This window comes from Mixophyes fleayi, chromosome 11, assembly GCF_038048845.1.
Source record: "Mixophyes fleayi isolate aMixFle1 chromosome 11, aMixFle1.hap1, whole genome shotgun sequence".
Lineage (NCBI taxonomy): Eukaryota > Metazoa > Chordata > Amphibia > Anura > Limnodynastidae > Mixophyes > Mixophyes fleayi.
Genome location: NC_134412.1, coordinates 6155082 through 6175100, shown reverse-complemented (window position 1 = coordinate 6175100; position 20019 = coordinate 6155082). Strand labels below are relative to the sequence as shown.

Below are 20019 nucleotides of genomic sequence, written 5' to 3'. Positions count from 1 at the left end.
GCTAAAAAAAAAATGGTTAATTTTAAAGCTATCAAAAATAACAAAAAACTGTACAATTATCTTATTCTTAATTAATTCCACAAGCTCTCTTCTCTTGTAGGTGAATGATATTATCACCAGTCTACCGGTAACACTGTTATCTGGAAAGATCTCAGCAAGTATCAGTGGCGTCTTTGCCGTAATTCGCACAGATTTTGGCCTTCAAGTGTCCTATGAGTACAATTTGTATGCTACAGTCACTCTCCCTAGCAGCTATTATGGTCTAACCGGAGGACTTTGTGGCAACTTTAACCAAAATGACAAAGATGAAAAGATCACCGTAGACAATAGACCAGTCAATTCCATTATAGACTGGGCAGTTAGTTGGAAAGTCAAAGATGGCGATACTTTATGCTCTGACTCCAATGTTATCAGTTTTCCAAAATGTGATAACAGACAAAAAAGCCAATACAAAGATGACAAACAATGTGGTCTCATCAGCAAAATCAATGGGCCTTTCAGAGAGTGTTATTCACAAGTTGATTCGGAAACCTTCTTGGGGAACTGCTTGTACGATGTCTGTATTAATGATGGAGCTAAGCAATTCCTATGTCAAGCACTTAGTGCTTATGCTAGTATTTGCAGAAAGCGAGGAATTAAAATCTATGACTGGAGGACACCTTCTGGATGTAGTAAGTAAACAAAAAAAATCCAAAATATTAACATACTTATTGATGGGTCTTTCTGTTCAGTTGACTTCAAAATTGTGAATGCCAAATGTATGAAATAAAATGAATGTTATTAAATGTCTGTATATATTTTTTTCTTTTATAGAATTACCATGTCCCGAAAACAGTCATTATGAGTTCTGTGGAAATCCTTGTCCAGTTGCTTGTACTAATCCTACTGCCCCATCTCAATGCTCCGACAACTGCGTGGAGACCTGCCAATGCAATGACAAATTTTTTCTTAGTGGTGATAAATGTGTGCCTGTAGAAAGTTGTGGTTGTCTTTTCACTGGTGTCTACTACAAACCTGATGAGACGTTTTGGTATGATTCCAAATGCACCCTGCTCTGCAAGTGTGACTCAAGCCTTCGCATCGTGGTTTGCAAAGAAAACAGATGCAAGGCTAAGGAGAAGTGTGCAATAGTCAACGGAATACGGGGGTGCCATTCCCACCGTGACTCCACCTGCTCTAGTACTGGAGGTCCTCACTACACCACTTTTGATGGCAAGAGATTTAACTTCATGGGGACATGCATATATAAGATGGTTGGTGTGACTTCAGAAGACCATTCATTGACGACATTTACTGTGAAAGTTCAGAACAACCACCGTGGGAACAAAGCTGTGTCTTATACCAAAGTGGTCATTGTAGAAGTCTATAACTTGGTTCTGACCCTGAGCAGGGATTATCCACGACGTATCCTGGTACAACCAACATTTCTATTTTTGTCTAATTTCAGGTTAACACTAATGTTACAAAAGCTTTTATGTGTGTTATTCTTACAGGAGATCTCTCTTCTGAATATGTCAGGTCCAAAATGAAATATCACTAGTAAATAAAGTGCAAGATTATCCATATAACCTCAACCCTCAGTGGAATGGATTTCCATGGGTACAGTGGAAGAATGTTGTTCCTCACATGTATTACTGTGTAGTCTGCAGGAACAGTTTCTTTTTCATTAAGGACTGTGTAGGACATTTGAATCTTTAGATTTCAAAAGATTATAAAACGTTTAGCTTAATTCGGAACTAGAGTCACGTTACCCATCGTTACCTCTATAGATATCTTCCCAGATATAAATGAACAATGGACGTGTTTATAGAAAAATAATGTTTTACAGCATAATATTTGCGCTTCAGACCAGGGCTAGTATAACAGAACTGCTCTGTAGAGGCTGTATACACGTTGTTAAGTCAGTAATATCACAGAAAGAATAACTGGCAAACTATGGTTTGCATTTTATACTTTTTGTCCTGTATGAGTTACGATTAGAACAGAACATTAAGATGTATGCTGTAACTTCAGTTGTATATAGTGCTGTAATATGTGTGTGGGGGGAGCAATTGTGCAAACCCACATTTTACCTTTATGCTTTAACTATGAAAATTTCACTCCTAAGATAACATGTATCTGAAGAAATAACAGGGCATGTCAATAAGCCTTTCCATAAACAGCCTTACATTTCCTTAGTTTTGTTCATTTGATGGTCTCTGCAAGTCCTTGACTCTTCCCTTACTTGTTACGGCACTGTGTGCTTTAGATAATGCAAAAATTGCAAAGGTGGTTGTTATAAGCAATAAACTATACTTCTTATACTGGTGTTTTAAACTATTTACCTTTGATATTTATCCAAAAAAATGAGTTGCTGTGTACTCTTGACTAGAGTCTGAGCACATTTTTGTATTCAATCTTCCTCTCTTGCACATCATGGGTGTCCTCAGTTTTAAAGTCGTCAGGTTTAGAACAACCTGTAGCGAATCAGATCATCAGGAAGCTCACAGCGGTACTGATTATTTGAGTCGGCGGATCTAGAGGGAGGCAGTGACCTATCCCCATGTGTGATTATATTAGCCAGGACAGGGCTGCATGTGACAGAGACAGTGGCATGACAGGAAATGGGTAACGGAGTCAAAGTACAAAACAGACTGAGAGTTAGTTGTTGGAAGGAGCAGGGTCTCCCAACAGCACAGAGTTGTGATGTGAGGCTTCCGTTCAAAATAAATGGGGAAAACTAAATAACTTGTTTTAAACAAATGAATACATATTTTACTGTAAATTAATAAATATTTGTACTGAGAAATAACCATACAGTATGTTTGCAGGTTTACATAAAATTAATCTGTCTACTTTCTGTTCAAATTTTACAGATCAATGGAATTGTCAGTTCTCTACCATTCTTCTACCAGGGTAATAAAGTTGTGGCATATATCAGTGGAAATATTGGTGTTATAAAAACAATATTTGGTGTCACTGTTACTTTTGATTGGAAAAGTAACATGGCAGTGACTGTGCCTAGTTCTTATTCCAATGGTGTCACTGGTTTATGTGGCAATAACAACAAAAATCCGAATGATGACTTAATGGTAAATGGCAAATTGACAAGTGCAGATCAGTTTGGTGACAGCTGGAAAGTGGCGGATTTGCCTGGCTGTTCAGAAAAGTGTACCAAGAACTGTATGGACTGTTTGCCAGCTCAAATGCAAAACTATGTTGGTGAGAATTATTGTGGGCAACTCAAGAACCGCAATGGGCCATTCAGTCAGTGTCTCTTGGTTGTTAATCCAGATCCTTTTTTTGAAGATTGCACTTCTGATGCATGTTTTAATCAAGGTCATCCATCATCATTCTGTAGCTCCATCAGTAACTATGTTTATGCTTGCCAGGCTGTTGGAGTTAAACTTCAAGAATGGAGATCCAACAACTTCTGTCGTAAGTGCAATGCACTTATTATTTCTGTGTTCATTTTCTATAAGTACATTTGTTCTCTGTTTTCAAGCTCTTCACTGTAATATCCCCTTTTTTTGCTCCCATGCGGCTTATGACGCTGTACTGCCTAGTTCTTATCTCATTCTTCTCTTCACAAAGGACTATAGAATGAAGTCAATATATAAACAGCAAAGTAATAAATTATCACTGGGTCATGTCAACCAAAACATTTCCTTTTTCAATCTGGCAATAACTTACGTGTGTATAAAGATTTATATGTGTGAAGCAGACCCTGAATTCATCTCCTGTTGTGTAAATAACTAATAGGTCAGGCTCCAGAATTAGTTTCAGTAAGAAACCAAAAATATGTAGTAAGTAGAACAGATGGATGGTGGACGGGTGCCTTTGTGATTGGGGCATGGAATTTTTGGTTCAGATTAGGGGCAAAAGATTCCAAACTTTCAAATTGAGACTACTGGGAGATGCATTACTGCAGCAGAATGTGGACCAGATCACACCTGGATGCAGATTTCTATGTAGATGCGATCAAAGCCATGTCATATGTTTGTTGAATGATGTGAAATGAATGTATATTCACAACTAGTATCTTGCATCTAATATCACATTAATGAACTATCCTGACTGATTGTTCTAAATTACTTTGTCTCACTAGCTCCCTCATGCCCTCCAAACAGTCACTATGCGCTATGTGAAAACGCCTGTCACGTCACCTGTCGAGATCTCTCCTCACCAGCGGGCTGCAACTCCCCTTGTAAGGAAGGCTGTTATTGTGACTCTGGGTTTATCCTAAGTGGGGACAAATGTGTTCCCATTGCCCAGTGTGGGTGTGTCCATCTTGACCGATATTACCAGAAGGGCGAAATCTTCTTCCCAAATGCTCCATGCTTCCAGAAGTGTCAGTGTGGAGATGACGGTAATGTCAACTGCAAAAATGAGCCCTGCAATCCTACTGAGGAGTGCAAAGTGAGCAACGGTGTCCTTGGATGTTTTGCACGTGAATATGCTAAGTGTGTGGCTACCAGAGATCCACACTTTATTACATTTGATGGCCGTAGCTATGACTTCCAGGGCACGTGCACATACATATTCGCAAAAACAGTGGTAAATGATCCGGGGCTAGTATCGTTTTCTGTCATGGTGGCGAAGAACCGATACAAAAATCTGAAAGTGTCTCTGACCAGGCTGGTTGTGGTATCTGTATACAACTACTTAGTGACCCTTGAACAAGGAATGATGTGGAGAGTGAAGGTTAGTCTCAAGCATTGTTTTTTTAAAAAAATAGGTTTCTAGTATAAAGTAGATTTCAATAGCAGTTAATAGTGGTTTCCACCTTCCGATATGTTTAACTAATTGGCTTAAACATTGGAGCTTTGACTAAATAAATTACCTTCCTGGCTTCTTCCTGTGTTTTCAGCATTGCATTTACTGTACATCATTAGGCAAAGTTGTCTCATTGCTCTAGAATGCAACACAGCTCTGTTTTGTATTGTATGCAAGAGAAAACAGCTTTATTTTGTATCCCAGGGCAATGCAAAAAACAAACTCTGAATAATCATATAAACTCATAGCTACAAAGCACAAAGGAGAAACAGAAAAATAAAAAATGTAATTGCTAAATGTGGAACACCCCTTTGAGAATACATTGAAATTCCCCATACATACTGTATGTACTATTTATCATCAATGCTTCAAATTGACAGGTCAATGGAGAAGTCAATAATCTCCCGTTAACTCTTCTAAATGGAAGAATTTCAGTAAATCAAGAGGGCAGTAACATAATGCTACAGACTGACTTTGGTCTTACAGTTTTGTATGACACTATTTATCATGTGATCCTCAAAGTTCCCGGCTCCTATACTGGCAAAATCGGCGGTCTTTGTGGCAACTTTAATAAAAATCCCAATGATGACTTCCAGCTTCCTGACACCACAGTTGTTAGTGATGCAGATCAGTTTGGGGCTGCCTGGAAAGTGGATGTTGCTGGTGTAGATTGCAGCGATGGTTGTAAGAAAAACTGCCCTGATTTTAAAGACGTTGACCCGAGCCCATACAAGAATAAAAGTAATTGTGGTATGATGACCGATACTGATGGACCATTTAAGGAATGCCACTCCATGGTCAAACCTTTAAATTATTTTGACTTCTGCACATATGATGCTGCTGTGCTAAAAGGGGAGGACAACATTTTGTGCAAGAGTTTGCAGGCTTACACTGCTGCATGTCATAATGCGGGAATCAATGTCAAGCAATGGAGAAAGTCTACTTTTTGTCGTAAGTCTAACATAAGCATTATTTAAGGAACATAGTAAACATGTAAAGTTGCAACTAATAGAAACACAGAGGTGGACTTCATCAAAGCATTAGTTTAGTCCAGGTTTGCTGTTCCAAAAGACTTTGCTTGACAAATGCTTGTTGGGCAAACAAGACTTTGAAGTTCCATAGCAGATGGTGACAGTATCTGATTTACACATTTAAACAAGTCTTCCAAGTACTCTAGATCTGTCGGTTCCATACTGACGCCATTGTAGGGTGTGTTGGTTAAAGCTGTAACAACATAACATTTTGTATGTTAGTACTAGACATGAATTGCACTCGCGTGATTGTTATTTTAATAGGTTTCTTTACCTTACACCTTTCTGTTGCGTAAATATCTTTCCTTCGCACTGTTGATTTTGCGGAGGTTTCTCTTTGGACTGTGCTGATTGCATTTTGCTTCAGATTCCTAATTATAATGGCTACATTTGCCAGCCAAGTTCTTTAATGATCTACGACTGCGAAAGGAGTGAGGGATCCACAGAATGACTAAAAGAGTTGTCTAACCTTGTACCAGATTTTCCAACTTTAAATCAGAATGTTTTTGATTTCTCCTAAAATTAGTTTTCAATTAGCAAAATTAAAGCAAATATGAGGTTGTTGTTTTATTATTGAGAATGATTGGATAGTCCTTAGAGAGATAATAATATTACATTATACCAAGTGGCTGTTTTTTCCTGTTGTATCTGTGTCACAGTGATAACAAGCAGTATTCTTGCATGTTTAGTTCGACTACAAAACATCATGTCCTGGGCTTATTTCAGTCGGGTTCCTTTCTGTACATCATTAATGAAATATTTGTACTAATTTTCCCTTTTAGCTATGACCTGCCCAGAAAACAGCCACTATGAGCTTTGCACCAGAACCTGCGACAACACCTGCTATACGTTATCAGCTGAAGCAAGATGTTCCGAAAGATGCTTTGAAGGATGTGAATGTGACATTGGTTTCCTGTTTGATGAAGGCGCTTGTGTCAAGATGAATAAGTGTGGCTGTGTCTTTGAAGGAAGATATCTGGGAGTAAGGATCTTTTTCTATTATCTACACCACCCTAACCCCACCTCCACTTTCTCAACAATATAATACTATCTGCTGCCTTACAGATATAACATTTAAATATGAACATATAAAATGATCTTGTTTCGAAAGCAAGCCCTACAATGTGCAGAACTTTGTTGCCACAGATTTCAAAGTTCTACGCCATCCAGTGAAAATGCTCACCGGGAAGATGGTCAAAGGACACTTAGTTATTGCAACTTTTTCAAAGTACTTACCAACACACATAGCAGTTGAGGTCACTCTCCCGAGACCCCCTTTCTCTGTACTGTGGGGATCGGGCTTCCACAATGTAGAACCTGATCTGCTCCATAGGTATAGTTGCCAGAATTTTCTTAGTTTTCAAGGACACTCTGCTGTTAAGTCAGTAAATATAATCACAGCCCACATGATAATGCCTTAGAATGCTACAATTCCCATCATGCCATGTTTAGCTAATTTTATTATAACACATTTTATTACATTTTACTATTTCAGAAATGTAAATTTATAAAGGACAGAAAATCAGAATATGTGGCAATTATTGCATCTAAGGAAATTTTACTGCATAGTTTGTCAATATTGAAAAAAATAGGGACATTTCAATGGACGAAAAAGTCTTGAGACAAAACTCTAAAACACAGGACTAGAGATGAGCAACAAAATTGTTCTGGGGAACATTTTGAAATCAAGCCTAAGGATCTCTCCCAGGTGGTTGAAGGTGGGCACTAAGCTCTCCAAATTAATTAGTGAGGTGTAAGGAGAACAGTTATGGTTGGAGGTCATCGAGCGGGGGAACTCACAGATTGTAAGGGGCTCTACTTTCTAAACATGGAGCTCCAAATAAGCACATCAGGCTAGTATGGCTGATAGTACATGGCCCTCGAGATTCTCCAGTTCTGACTCTGAGATTGTCATGTGCAAACCTTTCTCTTCCTTTACCATCTTTAACTCAATTCTCTGTCCACCCTCACCATATACCTCCATCTTATAACTTCTCCAACTTGCTTCAAAGGTAAAATCAACTCATTCCAGCAAGAACCTTCTCCTCTGTTTCCATACAAACCTTCAGCTCTTTCTCTCTCATTACTGTGGGTGAAGTCTTCACGTTTCTCTTCTCTCTCATTCTGTTCTTTTGACCCCATTTGCTCCCAACTCTTTGGTTCCTCCCCAAAAGTTTGTCTGCACCTATGTCAACCTATACCTCTCGTGACCCTCTCTCTCGTTCTCCAACTATCTCCACATATCTCCCTTCCTCTTTGATTCCAAATGACTTCTGCTGCTTGTTTACAACTGCCTATCTCACATTCTCTCCTCTCACTCACTTCTTGAGAATCTGCAGCCCTCTACACGCCATCAAGACTGTCCTCGCTTATGTGACTAGCAAAGTACTCACAGATCACAAGTCAATGGGTCACTGCTCCCTCCTCATACCACTTCACCTATCTGCCAATGTGACATCATTGACCACCTCACATCAGTAAAATTCAATAGAATAGAATATTGGAACCGGTTCTAATAATTCAGGCAACTCTAGTTGCATCCCAAATAAAATGGGTTATTTAGTCAAGGCTCATGTTAACGCTTTAAATGATTCTTGTCTTCATGTCATATTACCCCAAAATATTTCTTACAGTATTCATTGTCTTGAACAAGACATATTAAGAATATTCTAAGACAAATGTGAGATCTTTTTTTGGTAAACAGGGAGAGCTCTCCAAAAATTCTCCTTCCTTATGCTTTAATATCATTTAAATAACCTTGTTGCACAAATTATTATGGGCACAAGAATAAGTGCCTTCATTCCCTGTCCAACTCCACTATCTCCTTCCATCAAAATGTGCAAAATATTGCACCCTTTCAGTTCTGCCTTCAAGCCCCGCTTCCATGCTTTACCCTATAACAAAAAAATAGGAGCATTATGTCAACCCCCATGTGTCAACTGTTTGTCCACCCCTTTCCCTTTAGATTGTAATCTTTAGTGAGCAGGGTCCTCTTCCCTCCTGTTCTCATTACCTATAACTTTTGCTCTCCGACTACACTGCGCACCTCCTACCTGGGCTCTCTGTCCATTGACTCCACTCCTCCATTGTCTTTGAACCTCTGTCAGTGGCTTTATACCTGTTAGTTGCATCCATGTTAATGGGCAAAGAGTTCATCATGCGCTAAATATACCCCTTGTACTCCAGTAGTTGTAGTGTTATTTTTTTACTGTATTGTATGGTTATACCATGTACTGTCTTGTTGTTTACCCTCTGTACGGCACTGTGCCATAAATAAAGGTTATTATTATTATTAATAATAATAATAATAATAATAATTATGTCACAAAACAGCAGTTACACTGTACTTTTGTAAATTACTTTCACATTGTCTGTACAATATCCCTAATGTTTCCTCTTTCAGGAAGGGGAGTCCTATGTCAATGTTGACTGTAGCCAGAAATGCAAGTGCCAATTTGGAGGAGTGGTCTGCATGTCAGTTTCATGTAAGAGTAATGAGGTATGCATATTGCATTATGGAGTGCGGAATTGCTACAAGAAAGAAGCAGGTTGTCTGTTAGACTCAAAGTTTGAAACTTTCGATGGTATATCAGGAGCACCTGTTCCATCGGGTCCTTTCGTGTTGGCCACACTGTGTAATGACGAGGATAAAGCCTGGTTCAGGGTACTGGCAGATGTTCAAAGTTGTGGAACAAATACCCAGTCTGTCAACAGGCTCCATATCTTCATAGTAAATGCAACTGTGACAATATCCAAGGAAGCTAGTGTCTGGGTAAGTTACTAAAATGTTCCTTTGCTGAAAGATTGAGGTTTACTATAAGATATGTTGTCACAAAGTGACATTATCTGATTTAAAAGTTAAACAGTTCTCCTTTTTATTTATTTTATTTTTATTTTTTATATACCTCCTTTATCTAATGGCAGTTACTCATTAAATGGTTTAATCCACTAAATTGATATTTTTCATATCCCCCTTTCTATACTACTCTATGCTGACAACACAGAATAGCCCTAATTAAAATTGAGATCTAACCCAAAAGTTGGTTGCTTAGCAGATTGCTGGATGTAAGATGTTATGCTTTAAGTTCCAATTTGCAGTAATACTTTCTAGAAAAGGACAGCTAGAATCTGATTGGTTGCTGTAGGCAACATCTCCACCTGTTGGAAACTCGCAGCTTGATACATTTACCCCCTGGACTTTCAGTTTCACTCTATATGCATAAGCCAAAAATGCAGCCAAACGAAGGAATCTGCCGAGGTGACGTGATAAGATAGTCGGGGGAATTGAGTATTCAGGGCAGCTGAATTTTTGTATCGCTGATAAACACTGATACTTATTGCCAGGATCGAGGGCACATTCATAATATATAATCACTTTTGTGAGCTTGAGCAATTTTTTGAAGAAATCAGCTCAACAGGGTAACTCATTTACTCATCCAAAACAGTTTATTTTGCAGAACTTATGTGTAGCTCTCCTTCTACTACAGTAGATAATCTTGCTTTTTAGATGATAGCATTCATTTACTAGTATATGGTATTAAATATAATGCACATTTTAAGCATACATAGAAACAGCTGAAATGTAATAATAATTTTATCATCAATTTATGTTAGGTGAACGGACGCTTAACATCACTCCCAGTTACGTTGTCTGACATGTTATCAGCCAGTGATCACAACGGAAATATTATTGTGCAGATTGGCCAATATATGAGAGCAGAGCTCAGTCACGACGGGTTATTGAAATTAAGTGTCAGTGAGATGATACCGAGCGATCTATGTGGAGCCTGCGGAAATTTTAATGGCCTAGGGGAAGATGATCTTCTGATGCCCAATGGAAAGCAAGCCAGCGACATCACACAGCTTATCACATCCTGGAAAGGAATTGACTTGTCTAGCTGGTGAGTTATAAAATATTTACCACCGTTTATAATGCTATTGTGATATCATTATAGTAAGTGTTTCACTAGTACAAGATAGATACAGGTCTCACCCACTTTTGTCAGATGAATCATTTTGAAAAGAAAATTAAATGGAACTAGAAGATATAACTGTTTATCTTAGTTTATCTTTTCTTTCCATTTTTTTATTCAGAGGTTTTTTCAGCTATTTATTATTCTGGGGCTCGTGAGCAGTTCTTTTCTCAATCGCTTTCAGCAGCGCTTAGTGACAGTCTGGCGTTTTCCTTATTAATTAGTGGGTGCCTAGCAGCTGACTATCAGCTGGTTTCGGACCAGGGAATCCTACTGTCTGATTAAAACAAAGCATGGCGAACACAATATGTTTTCTGCCTAGTGCTCTGAATGTCAACGTGAAGAAATTCAATGAAATGTGGGTAAATGGCGGGGTAACTATTACTCTCTTAGGGTAGCCAAATACCCTGCTATCTAACTAGTGATGCGAGTGAAAGGATGAACAAGATTCCCAATATCCCTGCTTACTAACTAGCTAAATCACAGCCAATGGAGTGAACTTGGCAGTAGTATTATTATTATTATTATTACCATTTATTTATATAGCGCCACTAATTCCACAGTGCTGTACAGAGAACTCACTCACATCAGTCCCTGCCCCATTGGGGCTTACAGTCTAAATTCCCTAACACACAGACAGACAGACATGGACTAGGGTCAATTTGTTAGCAGACAATTAACCTTCCTGTATGTTTTGGGAGTGTGGGAGGAAACCGGAGCACCTGGAGGATACCTACACAAACACGGGGAGAACATACAAACTCCTCACAGATAAGGCCATGGTCAGGATTTGAACTCATGAACCCAGTGCTGTAAGGCAAAAGTGCTAACCCCTAAGCAATCGTGCTGCCCACTGGGATAATATTCCCTGTTGTCTGCAACAGTGAAGAGACATGAGAGGTGTAGGATAAGTGGAAGGCCCCCTATAATTTTCTCACTTACGCGGTGAAGCGAAAGATGTATCCCAAGTGGGCTCTCGCTTCTGGCTCCAACTCCCGGAATGCCACTCACTCTTAGGACTGACTGATGGGGATTTTGAGCAGTAATAATGTGTCCCTAAGGAGAGTTCAGGGAGGACAGAAGCCGTCTATTGAGCAGAAGGGCAAAAGCTCTCTTGATCTTTATTTTTAGTATGACAGTTGAACTACTATCATATGCTAATTCTAGAAATATATAATGGAAAGTTAATAAAATAAACAAAAAGCAGTGTCAATAATTTATATTACAAAATATTGATGTTATTTTATTTGTTTATTTTCAGTGGTAATTTGAAAACCAAAGTTTAAACGTGAATGCACTTTGTCTACCTATATCCATGAATCAACTTTACGTATGGATACTATCAAAATACTTTCAAGTTTTCTTCAATCAAATAAATATTTTCTCCTTTTCCATACCACCTAACAAGATACACAATCAAACAAGATACATTGACAAACCATTAAATTTTAGAAGTCATTCAGTGATCAGACATTATTAAGTTTTTGAAATTATCAGCAAATTTTAAATGTTTAAATATGTAATGATTAAAATTATTTGTGGATTATAATGTTTTGTTGGGTCATTTGGACATTATTTGCTAATTACTTTAGCACAACATTTTTTCCACGTGCTATCAAATTTAAATAAGTTGACTTATACAAATTCTTAACAATGACAAGATGAAGTCTCCAGAATAAACTCCATTGTTTTTGAAAGAAGGTCATCCTTTTTAATTTGGGCAATGTTTATTTCATATCCCAGTATCTATCTGCCCATTTGCTGAAGGTAATTCCTATGTGGTTATTGCAGTAAGACAACTTAGTGTAACACTTTTATAATATGTGCTAGCCTAAATGGAAGGCAAATTATAAAAATAACCCTTTTCCATTACTTTTGTTTATGGGAAGGTCAGATATGGGCCCATACAGGTTAATTTCCAGAGTTATATAAGTTCTCTATACAAGATGACCAGTAGAGATGGCTTATTTTGTTAAGAATCCACCTTAACGATTTTTTATTGATTATACTCCAGTCATGTAGCATTGGTGAAATGTCATTAATAATAATAAACTAATCTTGTTCCAATATGTTTTCATGGCATGTTATTGTATCTAAGAGTGTAATGTCTCTTATTACTGTTGGCACTATTTCAGCAAATCCTTTGTTCTTGACACACTCTGTCGAAGTATAAATGATTAAAAAAAATATAAGTGTTTGAAACGCAAAAGTTATCTTTATTCTTACAAATTGCATATGCAATGACTTGTATTCAAAATCTGAAGACAAGTAAGTTTCTCCATTGAAGACCACAGGTAACCCCACCCTTCTTACATACGTCACTAATCACTTCACATACTAAAAAATATACCTCATAAGGACAAAGTTGGTTATATATATTCTTTACAAACTCATCATTGTACATAGAATTCTAGGTCTAAGCAGGTCAAAAGGCATATGTGACCTCTTACACTCTTCTCTTTATATGGCATGACAACTGGTAACTATTTTAACATCCTATTAATAGTGGTTCATTGTGAGTTATAACATACAAAGAAGAATTTAACCCATTGCACAGAATACAGAAAGAAATCATTTGACTATACAGATTTTACACACATCAACATTGTTTTATCCAACAATATATTTGTACCATAATTTATTCCATTACATTCCCCTCTTTGTGAAAACTATTCACACACTACAACCTTTAACTTAAAAAAACAAATCAACTACAAAAAAATCTAAAAGAGAGAGATCAATATCTTTTATAAAACTAACTATAAAAGAGAAATGTTTATTTAAGTTGTGGTACAAATTTTCTATTCTCCTTAACATTCTTTAATACAATAGAGACATTCCTTTGTGAATCCTAGACTACATTTATTTGTAAAGCATTTGTCCCAACCTTGCACAACTTTCTTGGAACACATTTTAAAAGAACATAAATTAATGCACATATTATTAAAAAAAATAATAGCATATTTTCCTAATGTCCAAAATAGTCCTTTCCGCCACCCTGATATTCCTGAGAATATACCTGTAAACCACGTAGAAGGATTCCACAATGAATTCTCCCACCAGTCATCATCTTCTGTATCAATGTTATTATGACTTATTCTGAATTAATTTTTTAATTTTGAAATATGTAACATATATTTATCTATTTCTTCCTCTGGGTCTGACGTAGTATTCGAAATGTACGTACACTAATGCACATCATAAACAGTTTCTAAAGTGTGACATTATTCACTACTTTGTGCAGTTAAATAATCTAATATTAATCTATGTTGGATTAATTCAGGTTTATATTCTTGAAGCTCTTTGGAAACATATCTAAAAGTGTCATCATAAATTTCTGTAATGTTATCCAACAAATCAGCTAATTGTTCAATTGCTTTAATATTATTTAAATATCCCACATGTCCATGAGTGTAATAATGTTCTGTTTTAAAAAGATGTTTATATTTAGTACTTACAGTTTTTACAGATCCCCTCGTTCTGTGTTTTAAGTTCTGAGTAATCATGTCAACCAGATATTGATGTTCCATGATAATTGTACTAGGAATTAATTCTCCAATATAACATATACCTTCAGAATTTGGAGGTATCCATTTATATGCTTGCCTTCCACATATGAAATACAAATTCTCAGGAAGGGTATATGGTATATCAGATATTAAATTATGAGCCGCCTCATAGCCCAATTCACAATTGGTCCAATTAACAGAATGTATCGTCCACCTAATTATATTCCCACTCAATGTTATATTAATCAATTCTTCAATTATTGTTAAAGGATTAAACTGTACAATCCTCAAACATTCCTTCATTGTTCCTATATATATTTTCGGTACTTTATAATTCACTCCTTTCTGTTGAACCGTAGGTTTTGCAGTTTTATTATAACATGTTATATTTTCATGTATCACATTATAATACTTTATCAATTTTATATGTGGTGGCATAGTAGTACTATACTCTCCTTTCATTTTATTACCACATTTTTTTTCACCTAATTTTACTTTCATTTATAGGAAATGGTATAAGACCAACATTATGATGTCTACGAGGTACTTGTGTACAAACCCAACACTCACTAGTATTAAGTTTCTTTCCTATTAACAAATGAAATACATCTTTTGGATGTCGATCACTAAAATAATTTGGATCATCTAAGCACCATTGTACGCATAGTTTTTCCATGTGATGCTCACAATATTTACAAATACATGCTTGTGTTGGAGATAAATCTTTACAATGGTCCTGTGATGTATCTCATTTACCTCTCCTTTCCAAAACCGTTATATTATTGTTCTGTTGTCCATTTACAGAGCTGTAAACATATAGATCAAGAAAAATACCAATTGCAAACATAATGTTAAAACAAATAGCAATGTCCATAATTTCAAATTTGGTTGTGGACCAATTAACTCTGAATACCAGTTTCTTTCCGTCTCTTGTCTTTTCCTCTTCACAAGATTTTCATCCCCTGACTTCGTCAAGAGGAGAGCATCTTGCCTTTGTAAGGGCTGAGACATTATTATGGTCTCAGAAATATCCCCTACTTGTAGAATAAAGGTGATAATTATCTTCTCACTTGTTCAGGATCGACTGCTTTTTTACAATGGGAAGCGTGTGTCCAAGTGCTTTTTTCTTTGACCTTTATCGCTGTTGGTGTCGTAAATATCACGAGATATGGACCTTCCCACCGATCAGTCAACGATCCGGATCTTAAGAAACTTCTTATTATCACCCAATCTCCCGAAATCAAACTATGACAGTCTCCGTCAATCGGAATCGGTTGTGTGCCTATCACAGCAGCTTGAATCTGTCTCAACTGTTTATTAAAGGATAGAATGTAGTTAACAGTCACATCATTAACTTGACTTTGACTAATATGGCAATTCAGAGTTAAATTAGGAATTTTTCCAAACAGAATCTCATACGGTGATAAATTGAGAGGACCTCAAGGGGTTAATCTGATAGCATGTAAAACTATTGGCAATGCATCAAGCCATAGCATCCCCATTTCCTTGAATACTTTAACACTGTTTATTTTTAATAATTCCATTGTATCTTTCAACTTTCCCACTACTTTGTGGGGGGTACGGTACATGAAGCTGTTGTTCTATACCTAGCAATTCACACATTTGCTTAAAAACAGATCCAATAAAAGGAGGACCTCGATCAGAAGAAATTACCTGTGATATGCCATATCTACATACAAATTCTTGTACAATGTTTTTTAGCTGTAACATTAGCGGTGGCTTTTGCAACTGCGTAACTTTTAACCCAACCAGAAAATTGATCAACACATACTAATACATATTCTAACATCCTACACTTAGGAAGTTGGATAAAATCAATTTGAATTATTTAAAATGGGCCGTCAGTTGGTGGCAGGTTATTAGGTATTGTTTTTACTGCCTTTCCTGCATTGCTTTGGAGACAAATAATGCATGAAATACAGTACCTGGCAGCTATGGCTGCAAATCTATGTGCATACCAATACATATGGACTATATTCTTCATAGCAGTCTTACCTGCATGGGTTAATCCATGACTCATTTGTGCCAATGCTGGCAAGAGTGCTCAGGGAGCTACAGGCTTACCTCCCTTTCCACGCCACAGTCCATCTTTACCAATTTGACATCCTGCAGCCATTTCCCATCGGGCCTTTTCTTGTGAAACATAACCTTTTTGCATCTCAATCAGTTCAATTTGATCAGGTATTTCAACATTTAGAATTTCAGTATTTTCAACAATCTGTGCAATGTCTTTTTCTGCTGCTTTCTTAGAGGCTAAGTTAGCTCTATGATTTCCTTTTGTTACCTCATCATGTCCTGTCATATGCACTTGGCATTTAATAACTGCTACCTGTTTGGGTAACTGAATAGCATTCAATAATTCATTCACAATTTCATGATGAGCGACTGGTGTACCATTAGCTGTGATGAAACTTCTTTGTCACCATATTTCAGCATAATCATGAACAACACCGAACCCATATTTACTATCAGTGTAAATATTTACTGTTTTATCCTCTGCCAATTGACAAACTTTAATGCTTTTAATTCAGCGTCTGAGCAAAATGTTTAAAATTCTGACGTTCACTTTTGTGTGTATTCTCCTCATCTGATTCACTTAATGCCAAATCATTATCTGGTGTATTCAAATATACCTTCCCCTCCTTTTTAATCTTATCAGATTCAATATCAGAAGCAATAGGCAACAGTAGCAGAATATTTAAAACGTTACATCTGACGAGTGTAATATTTGGAGCCATTAGAAGAATCAATTCCCATTTTGTTAGTCTGGCATTTGTAACATATTTAGTCATATGACAATTTAAAAGCGCTACTACAACATGTGGCACTTGAACAGTAAGTGGATTTCCCAAAACTATATCAGCACATTTGTCTACCAACATAGCTGTGGCTGCAAATGATTTTAAACAATTTGGAAGACCTATAGCCATGAGATCAAGTTGCTTACTGTAGTATGCAACAGGTCCGGGGATATTCACATGGGGCTGTGTCAAAACACCAACTGCATGACCTGAATATTCATGACAAAACAAAGTAAACAACAACTCATAATTTGGTACATTTGGTTTCAATTTAACAGAGATTGGACTAATCTTCATTTTCCCAGTCTCATTTAAATCTGTAGTCCACAACTGATTAGGTACATTTTCTAGCTTGTCATCTCCCCATTTATTTAGCCCTGGTTGTTAGCACCATACAAGCTGAATTTCATAGGTGTCGTGATAAGGCATATTAGCATCTATATCAAGAGCTATCTGCACTTCATGTCTATTTCTCTCAGGTATGTCTAAAAACACTCCATCCGGAGTACAATATATTGAACATCCTAACTTACATAACAAGTTTCTACCTAATAAATTAGAAAGAGCATTTGCTGCCAATAAAAAGAATGTTTATCTGTGATAGGACCTAAAGTGACTTTAACTGGTTCTGTTTCTTTTAAAGAAATTACATGACCAGCAACTCCTATAGCATTTACAATTCTGTCAGTAATTGGTAATGAAATTTCATTTTTTAATACTGATCTTGCAGCTCCCGTATCAATCAGAAATTCATGCTTATTACCATTAACTGTCATATTTATAATGGGGTCCTTTACATTGGTTTTTACTACTGGACAGATGTGCACAAGAGCTGCTGGAGACCGTCAATCAATATTATCCTGAGAAGTTATTTGGTCTGGTCTTACCCGATTGTCTCTTTGTTTTCTTGGCTTTCTGCAATACTTTGCAAAATTCCCTCTCGTCTGGCAGTTATAACATAACACTTGTGATCTGTACTTCTGTCAGGATATACATTAACCCTTGTTTTAGGTTGACTCGTAGTTCGAGCTGCTTGCATTTGCAAATTCATCAATTTTGTTTTTGCTTGCACTTTTTTAATTACCATATTATCCTCATGATGTGCAGCAATTGCAGCTAAAGCATCAATATCTTTTATAGCCCAGAGAGGGTCATGAATTTGCACACTGACTTTTAAATTATTCTTCAATCCTTCCACAAAAGCACTAGTCAAAATACTTTTAAAGTCTGCTTTTGCAAACAAATCTGAAACACCCGAATAATTTACAACTTCCCTTCTGAATCTAGCATTATATTCTCTCACCCTTTCAATTGTACCCTGTTTAATCAAAAAAACTTTAGACCAATCTAAAAATTTGGCCATAGCAAAATTCCACTGTACATAAATTTCAACTTGTACTATTGCTAAGGGTTTGAAAAGTAACCTCATTCCACTTACACTGGGTGTTTAAGGTAGTGAGCTCATCTGAGGTTAACAAAGCATGAAACAATTGCAATATATCTGAAAATGTGGAGCTCTGCAATTTGATCATGACCTCCGCAGGCTTAATTCTATAATCTTTACATTCTGTAACAATTGAATTCAATTCAGTGCATGTCCAAGGGACATGAGCTATCCACTGAGCTTCCTGATCTGTAGTAATAGTTCTTAAAGGAAGCATGCGGACCTCAGAGGATTTTCCACGTCTTGGAATACTGGAAATGTTATCTGCAGATATATTTGCATAATATTTACCCATAAGGGGTTTTTTAACCTCAGTAACCAGACCTCCTACTGCTCCCCTGACTTCTTCCTCACTATCCTCATCTAATTTTTGATGCTCATCAGACCTTACAACAATTTCATCATCCCTTTTTGTTTGATCCACAATTTTATCTCCCTGTGGTATATCTATTTGATGATCCACATGGAGAGGCACTTGTGGATACAACCTTCTTTGTGCTCCCATTACAATAGGTAACAAGTCAGATATTGGGTCATATTGCTCTCCTGGTGCACTAGGAGTTTTAACTGGCATATATTGATCAATATATTGGGCCGTATCGTAGGTTCATTTAACCAGAACTGTAAAGCTTGCATTTCTTTACTTTTAGAAACACCCTTTTTCCTATTTCTCCCAAAATGTTTAAATCAAAATTTCCCTTTTCTGTAAATTCAGGACACCTTGTTAACCATTTATGTACATAATGAACAGACCTTTTTTCCATACTTATGGAACATAACAGCCACTGGAGAACCAACGGAAATTCCAACCTATCATTAGGCTTTTCCTGTGTGGTTGCATATGCTCCCATGGCGCAGCTTATTGTTTTTATACTCCAGTCAATCTGCGCTATGGTAATAGGGCTACAACCACTATTAATATGCAACTCCCTGTTTACCGACTCCAACCGTTATTAGGGATACCACACTTTATCTCGTCAGATAAATATTGGTCTTATCGTGCACACATGTTACACACACTCCTATCTAAGGCCTTATAGTATATTTTTGTGTTTCACTGTAAGTGACTTGGGACTATTCTTTGCCTCCTTCAAACATTAATCATGAGTAATATTTGAATTCGGCAACTGACCAGGATTCTGGCCTCGTAAAGAAAGCCCAATCACACTCACATACATTCAATTATTCATTCCATGGTTAACAAGGTATAAAAGTCTCTGAGTAATGAACAGAAGAGAGAAATTCTAATTGGTACCAAATCTATGCTTATACATCTATACAAACATATAAAGCATATTGACAAACAATTAAAGATACGTTTGCAATTTCACACTTACAGAGATAACTATAAATACCTTTTCAGCAAACCCAGAGAGTGGGAGACAAAAATATATAATCATAAGATTAAAATATATTACCTTTGTGGCCACAGTAGAGTATATAATTTATTCCGTTACAACTCTCCCAGTTCCTAATTTCCCTACA

At 36.8% G+C, this 20019-nt stretch overlaps 1 protein-coding gene across 1 annotated transcript in view; it reads left to right on the top strand.

The window, feature by feature from the left end:
- Positions 1–10691, top strand: part of LOC142107441 (IgGFc-binding protein-like) — a 54558-nt gene extending 43867 nt beyond the window's left edge. The window contains exons 22-29 of the mRNA XM_075190875.1: positions 101–671; positions 814–1412; positions 2856–3417; positions 4088–4683; positions 5136–5706; positions 6569–6768; positions 9190–9558; positions 10401–10691. Coding sequence (XP_075046976.1) covers positions 101–671; positions 814–1412; positions 2856–3417; positions 4088–4683; positions 5136–5706; positions 6569–6768; positions 9190–9558; positions 10401–10691 — 3759 coding nt within the window. The remainder of the gene's footprint in view (positions 1–100; positions 672–813; positions 1413–2855; positions 3418–4087; positions 4684–5135; positions 5707–6568; positions 6769–9189; positions 9559–10400) is intronic.
- Positions 10692–20019: the final 9328 nt, after the last annotated feature.